The 13,090-nt window shown below is 42.2% G+C and overlaps 1 protein-coding gene across 5 annotated transcripts in view; it reads right to left on the bottom strand.

Moving 5' to 3' along the window:
* The window catches only part of PTPRQ (protein tyrosine phosphatase receptor type Q), a 356,602-nt gene that overhangs the window by 277,402 nt on the left and 66,110 nt on the right, over nt 1-13,090 (bottom strand). For 4 of the 5 annotated variants that reach the window (XM_068276873.1, XM_068276874.1, XM_068276872.1 and 1 more), the window contains exons 1-4: nt 9,305-9,507; nt 5,533-5,693; nt 4,527-4,638; nt 339-565 (exon numbers count right to left, since the gene is read on the bottom strand). In XM_068276873.1, the coding sequence (XP_068132974.1) occupies nt 339-565; nt 4,527-4,638; nt 5,533-5,693; nt 9,305-9,410 (606 nt within the window). In that variant the 5' untranslated portion in view covers nt 9,411-9,507. Of the gene's footprint in view, nt 1-338; nt 566-4,526; nt 4,639-5,532; nt 5,694-9,304; nt 9,566-12,306; nt 12,470-13,090 lie in introns of those variants that run through there. The other variant, XM_068276870.1, reaches the window with a different exon arrangement.

Raw genomic sequence — 13,090 nt, forward strand, 5'->3', positions numbered from 1 at the left:
AATGAATTAGCCATGCATTGAAGGATTGTCTCTGGATGTTGCTGCTCTACTAAAGGAAGCTTCCTGTCATTCAAGAGTCCTTCAAGACCCCAAGCAAATTCCAGTGAACTAGTCATTCATTATGCTTTAGAGAGGGATCTTCTCTAATCGTGTCTCAGGGTGTGATCTTTTCTGAACATTACTGCCTTTCTGAATGTGGTTTGGAAACTTTTACGTGCAATCTCTCCCCACAGAGTTAGTTTGCACCTAATATCAGATAGCCATGTACCAAGGAACTACATGCTCCACAGATCAGCTCTAACAAGACACTGCATGCACTTAGAAAATGTTCAGCGTACCTTTATTTCATATGTAGTTCCAGGAGTCAGACTTGTCAAGAGAATTTCCAGGCTGTCAGGTGTTGTTGCTACCTGAGTGTATGATGATTGCATCCATGGGCAAACCTCCCTGTAAATGACAGAGTACCCCACAATCTTGCCATTTGTATTCCGTGGTATGGACCAAGAGAGTAATATTCCTGCAGAGCCCACTCTCTCTCCAGCTAGATTCAGCGGGGGTCCTGGAACTGGAAGTGACCAGAAACAGGTGTCACTGAGAAGCCACAGCAACTGAAAATACATGGAAGGCAACACAAACTGGAGGAAAGTAAGGAAAAATAATTTGTATGAAATATGAACTGTGAACATCATGCTTTTCTCCCTGATACACCATTACAAAAGATGATTAAATACACAAACTTGTAAAACATTCTTGAAAAAGAATGCTAAAAATGCAATGTTGTAAAACTATGCAGAATAGCCTAACATCAGTGCCAGTTTGATAGGTACAATGCGGGAAATATTTACACAAAATAGACACTTTTTTTTTTTCTTTGCACTTGACAAAGCACAAAGCCAAGAAATCATATTAGTGAAATACATTTTTAATTGTTGCCCTATTTTGATTAGCTTTATATATTAGAAAATGTCATTTCTGAGAGCACCATGCAAATAACACTGGGCTGCATTAACCAGCCAGCAGCAATCACACATCATCTCTTTGGCTGCACAGTACCTTTTATTTATTGCTGTGCTAGTGTAACTTATTCTAGCTCATGGATAATAAATACATTCAGAAAAACAGGCTTACATATGCTCTTGTGTATTTATATACCGTAGTGTTGACATCTTTCACAGCACTTTACAGTGTCCGTAGCCATGACACTAGTTGTCCATGAGAGGAAGTCACTATCTTATCACTACCTAAAACCCAAGCAAATGTCCCCAGGGGAGTAATTACAGGGGAGCAGCCTCTGAGACCACAGGGGGGCCCAGAGCTGTAAAGGGGGGGGGGGGGCAACTACTGCTTCATTCATTTCAATACAGGCATCCATCCTTCAGATCAGGTGTTTTTGTGGCTACACATGTTATGGGTGTAAAGCTTCTAATGGCCACACTTGTTTTATGACCCTTGCAAGATGGGACCCCAGGCTGTAAGGGTCACCAGGAGTAGGCAAAGGAAAGCGATTGTACATTGGGGCCCCTCCCATGATTTGTAATTACGCCCCTGAATGTCCCTATCATAGTCTAAGGCTAAAGTTGGGGAGGAACCCAGAGAGCCTGGAGGAAACCCACACAGACATAGGGTAAACATACACACTCCATGCAGATAGTGTCCTGGCCCAGATTTGAAAATGGGGCCCAATGTTGCAAGTCACAAGTTGGGTCCACTGTTCCTCTATGCTGTGCCTATGCATAATCTGTGCAGTCAACATGGCATGGCAGTATAAACAGGGTGGGGTTTATATAGAAGTAGTGCACAATTATCTCTTAACCCATACATTGAATCATTTGAAAAGGACATACACAGTATTTAACCTCCTTGCCGGTCTAATTCCCCCGGCAAGGAGGCAGCGCAGCACTTTTATTTTTATTTTATTTTTTTTAAATCATGTAGCGAGCCCAGGGCTCGCTACATGATAGCCGCTGAGCAGCGGCAGTTCTTCAGCCATTTAGATTGCTTCCGGCGATCGGAGTAAGCAGGAAATCCCGTTCAGAACGGGATTTCCTGCTGGGCTTCCCCAGTCGCCATGGCGACGGGGCGGGGGAATCCCGATCCACCCCTCAGCGCTGCCTGGCCCTGATTGGCCAGGCTGCGCAGGGGTCTGGGGGGGGAGGCGGCTCGGATTGCAGCGGATCGGCGGCGAGCGGCGGCGAGCGGAAGTTACAAGCAGCTAGCAAAGTGCTAGCTGCTTGTAACAAAAAAAAAATATGCAAATCGGCCCAGCGGGGCCTGAGAAATCCTCCTGCGCAGGTTACCCCGAGCTGAGCTCGGGATAACCGGCAAGGAGGTTAAAGGGAACCTGAAGTGAGAAGTATATGGAGGCTGCCATGTTTATTTCCTTTTTAAAAATACCAATTGGCTGGCAGCCATGCTGGTCTGTTTGGCTGCAGAAGTGTCTGAATCACACCAGAAACAAGCATGTAGCTAATCTTGTGAGATGTGACAGTAATGCCAGAAACACCTGATATACTGCATGCTTGTTCAGGGTCTATGGCTAAAAGTATTAGAGGCAGAGAATCAGAAGGATAGCCAGGAAATTGGTATTGCTTAAAAGGAAATAGATATGGCAGCCTCCATACCCCTCTCACTTCAGGTTCCCTTTAAATATCCTTTGCTCGTCTGGAACAATACACTCCATAAAGTTGACAAACGGTAGATAAATAATTAGTTTAAGAAACGTCTTGGCCGAGCGAGTAATGTATGGTCCTGTATAAGTCATGGAGCAGATCTTTTGACTGCATAGTTAGTCATTAGAGCAGTCCATTAATAAATACAATAGTGACTGCACAATCTTACCACTTCTATGTAATATAAAAGGCAGCCTTAAGTATTAAATCAAAGTACCGGTATGTTCCTTCCATTTATGCTTCTACTACTCAGATTTGGTAAGATTGCACAATCAAAATTGTATTATTGGTGGGCACTTAAAAGGTATTACCTGAATCAACATTTACTGGTTTGATGTTCAAGGAACATCTTGGCCTTGACACATTACCCTCAGGGCCTCGTTTTTTTTTCACCTAATATAATGCATTTTTTTTTAGCACCTGTTTAGAACAAGACAAGTCCCACCTTATTTGAAGTACCCTTTTGCTCCAGGGGCATAGATATTCGTCTATGCAAGTTAATGAGAAGCGAATGAGCAGTGAAACATGCTCTGGTCCTGAAGTTTGCTAGCTTCTAAATGGGTATTTTATAATATAAGGTCAGTAAAAAAGACAAACCTGACTTACTAAACTTCCTGTGTTTTTCATCTTATCCAGTGGCGTAGCAATAGGGGGTGCAGAGGATGCGATTTCCCCTGGGGCCCTTGGACCAGAGGAGCCCTCCCTTAACCCCAGTATAAGTCCTTTATTGGTAATTTGCTGGTAATAATCACTTCTACAGATGCTTTGATTAGTAGTAATCATTAACAAGCTGTTCCTTGATCCCCTTCTTGCACCTCAGACACTGGTTGTCCTTGGCAGGTTTTAAAGCACCGTATCAATTGTTATGTATAGAGTGCAGGGGGGGGGGCCCAATGTAAAACTTGCACTGCAACCCGGGGGGGGGGGGAGAGCTGTAATGGGGCCCTAAAATACTACTTCACTCCCTCTGATAAAGGGGTGCATCCTTCAGTTCAGGTGTTTTTGTGACTATACTTTATATGGGTTTTGCTGGGGGGGCCTCATGATTTGTAGTTATGCCACTGCCAAATTAAGACAGGAAACTAGTAGCATGTTCTCCTCACATTCACATGAGTTTCCTGCAGACAGTCCAGTTTCCTCCCACATCATAAAAACATACTGATACATTTTAAAAGCTTCTCCCAAAATTGACCTTAGACCATGGTGGACATGCAGCCATCGTAGAGATTAGGTTTTTAGCAGCCTTTGAGGGACAGTTAAAGATAATACTGAATATTCTGTAAAGCGCTGTAGACGATTTCAGCACGACATAAATACAAATAAAGTAAACAAAAAAAAACATTTTTTTATACCATGTGTTTGAATTATTATGATTACTAGTTGCTGAAAAGATATTGTCTAGACAAGATGAGACAAGCTAAAATAGAGAAAAGTCACAAGAAAATTGCCTGTAGGACTTTGTGGTCAAGTTGTTGTTTTTTGTTTTTTTTTTGCTAGTGCCTAAAAGAGTAGGAAAAACACAGACTCTCAGCAAAAACTAATTGTCTGATAGTTCCTATGGGACTTGTGCTGTGCTAGTTCATAGAGCTGCAATGCAATATTTTTCATGACTTTTAGCAGTGTAAACATATAGCACTACATTTAAAAACAATATCATACCACTCCGAAATTCAACTGGGAATCTAACATTTTGAATGAAAATTCAATGACTGAAAGAAAATTCTGCTTGCTAGTGAAACACTAAATTGCATGACGGTTTATCAATAATGCAGCTGTTGTGTACATTCAGAGGTGTGAAACTGCAACGTTCTTAACCAAACTCTGTGATGCACAGGCAGCATCATAAATAAAACTTACTGGTTTCGTTGGTCAATGCTGACTTGCTGTCCGTTGAGCTATAGACCGAAGATGACACGGAAGAAATCGTTACGGTATATGCGGTACCAGGAGATGCACTGGATACATCCGCCTAAAAATGCCAGAAACATGAATTCAATGAAATATTACGTGCAGCGTACAGGAAAGCAACACTCAAAGCTCTCAAAACTTCCACGCAGGAACTGCTGGCATCACTGAGTCCTAGAGGATCTGTAAGCTTCTGACTTGCATTCCCACAGTGATGGATAGAGCTAGGTAACAAAAAGCAGCAGGGAAATATTTCCATCTTGGGAAAAAATGTTTATCCAAGAAAACTGAAAAACTTCTCTTGGCACTAACATCCCACTTTCCGTTGCTGCCCATCTCTAGATCTTCTTTCCTCACTTAAATAAAGGATAGAGAGAGAACGAACACACATAAACCGGAGCAGATAATAAAAACAGCATACCTGTACATCTCTATTTCTCCTTAGAAGCAGCAGAAAAGCAAGAGGAAAGGTAATCATTATTTTACTCTTCAGAAACGAGAATTGTTCCTATGTCTTTTTGATGGCTACTGGGAAATGTTGCCTGCATTAATGATTTAAAGGAAGGTCTGCGCACACAGTACACAATTAATGAGTCTGTATTACTCAATAGCACTCCTCTTCCTTTGTTAAACTATTCATGAACTCCTTGGTGACTGACTGAAGTTTCATGGTGCAGTTAAATAAAATAAATAAGCATCATTATTTCAGAAAAAAAGAGCAGCCAGTTGTTATTACTGTATAACAGTTCCTTCAAAACTGAACTTAGTTTCTGCCAAATTAGACGAAAAGAAAACAGATCATCTTGTACGTGTTCGATGTAAGAAAAACCACACACACACACACAACTCGGATGGAGGGATGCTAGTTTCACGGTTGGTCAGCTTTGCAAAGAATATTCCAATGAGCTCAGAGCATAAACAAAAGTTGCCCATCCACATGCTATAATGAAAAACATACCTGATACTCCCCACCTCCAAGATCTCTGACAGTAACAAAGCCAGACTGAGGAAAGAGATCCACTTGATATCTCTCTACCCGTCCGTACGGTTGCCTCCAATGCACTGAAAAGGAGTGTGTTGAAATATTGAAGACATTAAATCCTATGGGTCTTTCAGGCTCTTGATGATGACGAGGAAAAAACAAAAAAGAGATTATTGGCTGATGTTCTGTAAAATTCTTTATACAGTGTTATATGTTCAGCAGTATAAAAGCATTCTTTCAGAATATTTTCTCAGGGCTACAAGGAAGATGAGCATATGGCAAATATGTGTACAGCGTATACACCATTATGTGCAGATGGATAGACAGACAGATAGGTGGAACAGTTCAACAGGGCTGCAGCTCAAAAGACATTCAGCATAGTAGATTATGACAGTTCTGGGCATCGCTGCCCTATTTTCAAGATACATGAGGATAAGATAACACAAATTAAATAGTTTGAGGATTAGATGCATGCCACAACCATCATGTGTTTTTGTGATAAAACTAGAGACTAGGAGTAATGAGGGGGAAACCCCTGGCTGTATGCACAACATGCCATGCAGTGGTTGCCACTCCCCTGTTCTTGTGCCACTGCATGAGATATATATATATATATATATATATATATATATATGTGTGTGTGTGTGTGTGTGTGTGTGTGTGTGTGTGTGTGTGTGTGTGTGTGTGTGTGTGTGTGTGTACAAATACAGAGGGGCTGCAGCACACACACACACAGAGAGAAAGAGAGAGAGAGAGAGAGAGGGGGATATTTCACCAACATTTTAGTTATGCTGTACAGGCTATTTACTACTTAAATGAAAATAGGTAACAACACATGAAAGTAACCTTATCTCTAGTTGGGCAACTAATTGCAACTTAAACTGAGAATCCTCTCTACTGGAAGTAAACATACTGTGTGATCCAAATAACAAGCAAGTCTCTTTACGTCACAGAACTCTGATACCTTTATTTGTCTGGCTGCGTTTCCCAGTTCAGAACAGCTTTGGACTGAGCAAATCAGCCTCTTCTTCTGGATTTGTTAAAATGGCAGTATAAAGCAGGAAACTCTGGGACATATGCAAATACCATAATTTTTTTTTACAACTGAACTGAACTGAAAGGGGCAATCCAATGGTCAATATTGCTTCAACATTACGGGTAGATTCAATGGTTTTGATTAAATCTGCCAGTGTTATATTAACATCTGCAAGCCAATCTATAAATTTCTAACATTTTATTGCTTGAAATTGGAATTTGATGCAGTTGAAAATGGAATGGACCTGGCAGGGAACTGGCGGCCGTATAGCTTTGTATGGCACAATCAAAAGTATACAGACAGTTCCCTCACATTAATGAGTTTGGATATGTTCACCACGCCCATTATTAACAGGTGCATCAAGTCAAGCTCTCAAGACTGAAGAGGAGAAAAATCATCTGATGTAACGTCCCTAATACAAATCACTTTCCCTGAGTTTTCTCACAGAACATATCTTCACATTTTATCAAGAAAACAAAGCAAAAACCCTTTTAGCCACCAGAAAGCTAGGAAGTCCTCATAATAGGCTGTCCCAAAACTAGGTAAGTTTGGTGTTATTTTTTTTTAATTACTTTTTTCACTTGCTAGGTGCTGACAATGTATTGCATACATAAGATAACAACGGACATATCTTAATTAAATTAGCACAAATGACACAGGATGTTCAGAAAGGCTGCAGTGGCAAGTAGTGCACACAGCTAGGTACCGTGGTAGCCACGGTTGAGTACAGAGCGGCACAGCCATTCAGTACAGATTAATGGGGCCACCTAACTCAACCATGTAAAAATGTCTTTATAGTGTGAGCAGCACCACATTACTGAAGGAAGAGACTAGTGTGCAATTTACCAGATGCACCTGATGGGGAAAACTGCTCGTATTGCGGTATGTCCCGGTCGAGCATCAAGCCTGCAAACCCTTACACAAATGTGAATTTGCCCATTGAACCACAGCAGGCAGGGCTGGATTTACCATAAGGCATTGTAGGCACACGTCTAGAGGTGTCTTATGATGGAAAGGCAGCTCACTCTCCTCCCCAAGTGTCTCCCTCCCTCCTTCCCTATGCAGAGCCCTGATGAGAGTGTAAAGGAGAGGTTACTCACCCAGGTCTCTGCATTCCACTGATGAGAACTCCCTTCAGTCAGAGGTACCTCTAGCTACTTAATACTGAGGTTCCTCTAGCTGCATAATACTTGGGGGCACTTCAAACTACTTAATACCAAGGATAGCTCTGCCTACCTAACACTAAGCGGCACCTGTAGCTACCTGACAGGCAAGGGAAGTAAGGAAGGCATGACAGCTGGGACAGTTGCGGTGCAGTTCAGGTGTTTAGAGGTCCATGGAGGGTGAAGTCTAAGGTGCCAGATACATCTGTGCTTATAGGCTCCTATGAGGTCATCCGGGCCTGACAGTAGGCCTGGGTCATCTCTTCCCCAGCTTTCCATCTTGGATGTCCTTGCCTCGGGCCTAGCCATTCATTACCATTCCTTCACTTCTGGAGCCACCATGTCAACACCCCCCCCCCCCCCCAAAAGCTTAGAGAGAGCTGGATGGATGGGATGGATGGGTAGTAGCCCACAGCACAGCTCACATTACTTGTATGGAACCTGATGCAATGCAGAAGCAGCCCACCAATGCGAATGCGCCCATTGTGGGACCATTGCAGTGCATTGTTGTGTGATTATAACGAAGGCACTGCAACACACATAGTGTGAACTCTCCCTAAATTGATTGGACACTAGGGATGTATATTTGCTAAGAAAAGCATGTTTGTAGTTTGACAGTTGGCAGTTGCTTATTGCAATGTATTATCTAGCAAGAACAATGTAGAGATGATCCACAACACATTCATAGAAAACCAGCAAGTGTACCTTTTTCTAATTTCAGCTAAAGCACTGATGTCAGACAGATATGATATACAGCAGGGTTGCCGATTAGGAAGATCGCTATCTACCGGTAGATTACAAAGGACTTCATGGTAGATCCCAACCTCAATACATTTTCAATACTGTATATACAAGTGTGCTCCTAAAATTCTACATAGGTAGATCATTTTGACTTGCTATTTTTTTAAAGTAGCTCACAAGCCAAAAAAGTTTGGTCACCTCTGATATACACGATCAAACTTAACACTGATCTGTTCATTCTAGATTTCTCCTGTTAGTTCTAGCAGTGCTGATTATATGTGAAATGGGGCCCTGTGCTAATGCTAAGATAGCCCCTACCCCCTGTCCTCCTTCCTATCCAATGAAGTGGTATTAGGTGGCATTTGTCCTTACCCCCACCGTTCAGATAGCAGCATTAAGTGGTCTTTGCCAGTATAGGGTTTTCATATGGCAAAATTAGGGCAGCCTTCATCCTCCCATCCCCTCATATATCAGGGTTAGGAAAGCCTTTGTTGTCCGTCCCTATAACAGCATTATGGTTGCCTTTGTCGTCCCTCCAGCCATAACCATATTGTAGTTGCCATTGTAGCCCTATGACAGTATGGGGGCTGCATTTGTCGCCCCCCACCCCAGTCATGCAGAGTGTACAGAGAAGTGTGATCTCATCTCTCCTCTGGATTGAGAAATGATAAATTCCCCCACTAGGTATCAAATGTGTTACTTATACATGGTTTGTGCCTTAGAAAGATTCTCTATCTCTTACATATGTCACATTAGGTTCTAGGGAAACAATGAAAGTATTCAGTAACCAGAACAAAACATAACACACCTGCTATAATTTGTATTGATGCAAGATCACCCTCCACATCTCCTTTCATTCTTTGAATTGTGAAATTATATATTTCGCCAGGCACCAAATGTGCTACAGTATACATGGTCTGTGCCTTGGAGACATTGAACTCTCTTGTATATGTATAATTAGACAGCAGAATTCTGTAATGAGTAAAACTGCTTGTGATGGGGTCCCATGCAAGAGTTGCAGAAGTAGTATTTCTGTCTTCCAGGGAAAGTCTGCAAATTCCAGAGGGTCCTAAGGATAGAGAAAGAAATGGATGCTTTTTTTAAATGTTAAAGCTCTACTTAGCCCAAAACCTTCTACCCCTCTATTACATTTTGAAAGAGTTGAGAATGGCTAGAAACTGAAACAGACAATTCAGGCCCGAGCAGCGCATGGGAAATTTGGGTGCCAACATAGGTACCCATACTATAACAGAGAAATACTGGCCATCGCTGGAAATCTGGGCATGAGGGGGGCATGATAAAAATAGTGAGAAGTAGCAGCGGCAGAGTTCTGAAACATTAGAACTCAGTGGAAGTGGCAGGCATGCTGGAACCAGTAGTTCACGAGGGTTAGGCTACAGTGTAGCCCAACTCTGGTGTAAAATAGAAGTGTGGGGCTTGTTATTGTTATGACAGTAAGTAGGGGTAGTTAGAATTAGGCATCGGCGGGGGGTGGTTAGGGGTGGATGTAGGTGAGAGGTGATTAGTGTTAGGCATAGATTGGGGAAAGTTCAAGTGAGAATAAGGGTACAGAGGGTTAAAGTACAATATGGGTAAGATTACTGATATTCTATTACCACTATTTCACACCCATTTTTCCTCGCACCTCTTTTGCACAGTTTAGAAACTGTTAAATTCTGCTTTATATCCATACAGGAGAATCCTTTTCACTTCCTGTCCCACTGCCACCAAAACCTCGAATTTAGCTTTAAAAAGTGCCCATTGTGTCAATGGAAAAGGAAGTAAAGATTGCAGCTTATTTACAGCAGTTAAGAATAAAGTAGATATATTGGTGAATGACATATCTGTGAAATAAGTTTTTCTATTCACATTACCTCTATTGCATTTTAGTCACGGTTTACAGATTATAAGTCTGCGGTGTCTATGGCCTAGGTGCAGATGACAGGCTACTGTCAGGGCCCTGTTAATTTGGCACCAATGGTTGATGTGGGCACTCCCAGGACATGGAGTCTAAGGGCTTGTTCACACTACAAGAGCTTTTCTGAGTGTTTTGTGATTTTAAAAGCTCTTGCTAATGTTATCCTATGTGTGTGTTCACAATGGAGCGCTGTGATTTTGTAAAAATCTCCCATAGCATTGCATTAGCAAGAGCTATTAAAATCTCTAATGCTTAAAAAGCTCTTGTAGTGGGAATCAGCCATAAGTGAGCACCCATCTTCACAAGAGCACCCTGCAAGGGATGATGGGCCATTACCCCTAAAACATGATGGACTACTATGCTGCCTAGTGCCCACCAGGTCACCACCCTTGGGACTGTCCCACTGGTGAAGAAAAGAACAGTAAGGGTGAACCCTGCAGTGAATGAAGGAGTAGAATAGGCCCGGATTAAAGGAATGGCTAGACAGGTCTGCTGGAACAGAACTGGATGGACTGAAGGGACTGGCCACCTGGTGTAAGTGAACAGACTGAGTGGCATGGCTAGACTGCAATAGCAGTACAGCTTGAAGGCTAACAGGACTGGTACAGTAGGATAGCCTGAGTGGCAGGACTAGACTGAGGTGACAGAACAGACTGACTAGCAGGACTGGACTGATGTGACAGAACAGACTGACTGGCAGGACTGGACTAACTGCAGACTTGCAGACCCAAGGCAATAAGCCGCGGTTGATTAGAATGAAGTACCAGCATTGAGCGCTGTTTGTTCAGGGTTTTAATACCCTGATTATCACGCCAGTGCTGAAGCCCTGCCGCCTTACATGTAGATGATAGAAGACGGCATCTACACCATCCTGGCAGATCTCTAGGAACAGGGTTAGAGCTCCCCATGGACCCTGGAACCAGTGAGTATGAATGCTACCCATAGGTCCTTGCTAGAAGATAGAAGACGGCATCTACACCATCCTGGCAGATCTCTAGGAACAGGGTTGGAGCTCTCCATGGACCCTGGAACCAGTGAGTATGAATGCTACCCATAGGTCCTTGCTAGAAGATAGAAGATGGCATCTACACCATCCTGGCAGATCTCCAGGAACAGGGTTGGAGCTCCCCATGGACCCTGGAACCAGTGAGTATGAATGCTACCCATAGGTCCTTGCTTGGTGGTAAATAACTGCTTTTTTACAACATTGGTGGTAACTTCCTGCTGTGGACAACAACTCACTGTTCTTACCTCTTTTCTATACTCGGCTGCTCCTAACCTACTGACTGTGAATGCAAAGTATAAAAAGTCCAATCCAATGACAATTCAAATACAGGCCACTTTGACAACATTAAAATTCATATAATAATTATATTTTTTCTTTCAACAACTTTGACTACACTGTGGCACTTCAAGTCTGTAGGGTGGCACAGGCAGCACGGTGGCTAGTGCATAGCGCTCTCTCCTTGCAATGCTGGGGTCCCTGCCTTAAATCTGGGCCAAGGCACTAGCTGCATGAAATGTAATGTTTTCCCCATGTTTGTGTGGGTCTCCCCTGGGTATTCCAGTGTTCTCCCACACCTCTAAAACATACAGATAGATTAACCAGTGCCCCCTCAAAATTGGCCTTAGTCTGCAATTGGAACATGAAATAATGACTGAAATTGTTAGGGGTTAGCTTGTGAACTCCTCTGAGGGCCATTTGGTAACATAACCATATGCAAAAACATTGACAAAGATGTTGCAGCTATATAATAAATACATTATTATTATGATTATTAATCATAATAATACTAATAATACTGCTACTACTACTACTAATAATAATAATAAAGTCTGCCTTTCTCAGAGCTGCAGTGATGGACAAATGCAACCTCGTACAGTATACTCACTGGTAGTTGCTGTGATCTCTTCAGATACACTTAAGTGCTGCCCCTTAATTGTTGCAACTTGGAAAATGTACTCTTCTCCCGGTGAAAGGTTTTTCACAATTGCTTCCTTAGCTGCTGTTGTTAACTTGTAAACTGTTTCTTTGCTGGACTGTTGGAAGGTTAACTGTCAAAAAAAATTAAACACTTGACATTAAAAAGTATGTTTATTAGACTTTGGTCAACTTAACTGTGTTCTTGTTTCTATTCGCCACTTAATCATCTGTTGCACAAGCACAAATACATATACGGTAATATTTATTCACTTTGACTTTGATTTTAGAGCCATTGTTGGCCTGACAGTGATATGAAGAGAACAAAAGAGAGAGAGATGATTCATTTAGTTAATTTTATATTTGATTAACCCCAACAGATAATCAGCACAGCAAGCATACATGCTGATATCTTCATGACTGGCCGGGGATAGGGTGTCACAGTAGATGTTATCACTTATCAGTCTCTCTATTTCAATTTTTAGTATTAGATAATCATTTCAAAAACAGCTGGTGTAATATTGACTCAGTTGTGACTAAAGGTTATATCTAAAATTTGGGTGTAAGCTTACTGTCTTTGGTGGATTAGTAGTGACCTTGTGGGGTCATTGTGCCATTTTATCCGAGTGAGCACCACCTTTTTCTTCTGCTCTTCCTTCCAGTCCAGACACAGAACAGCCAATATATGGTGAACCTTGAACAGGCCTCTTCTACATCCTCCTTTTCCAATCTCTCCGGGTAACATGATGCAGTCT

The sequence above is a fragment of the Hyperolius riggenbachi genome, chromosome 3 (assembly GCF_040937935.1).
Source record: "Hyperolius riggenbachi isolate aHypRig1 chromosome 3, aHypRig1.pri, whole genome shotgun sequence".
NCBI lineage: Eukaryota > Metazoa > Chordata > Amphibia > Anura > Hyperoliidae > Hyperolius > Hyperolius riggenbachi.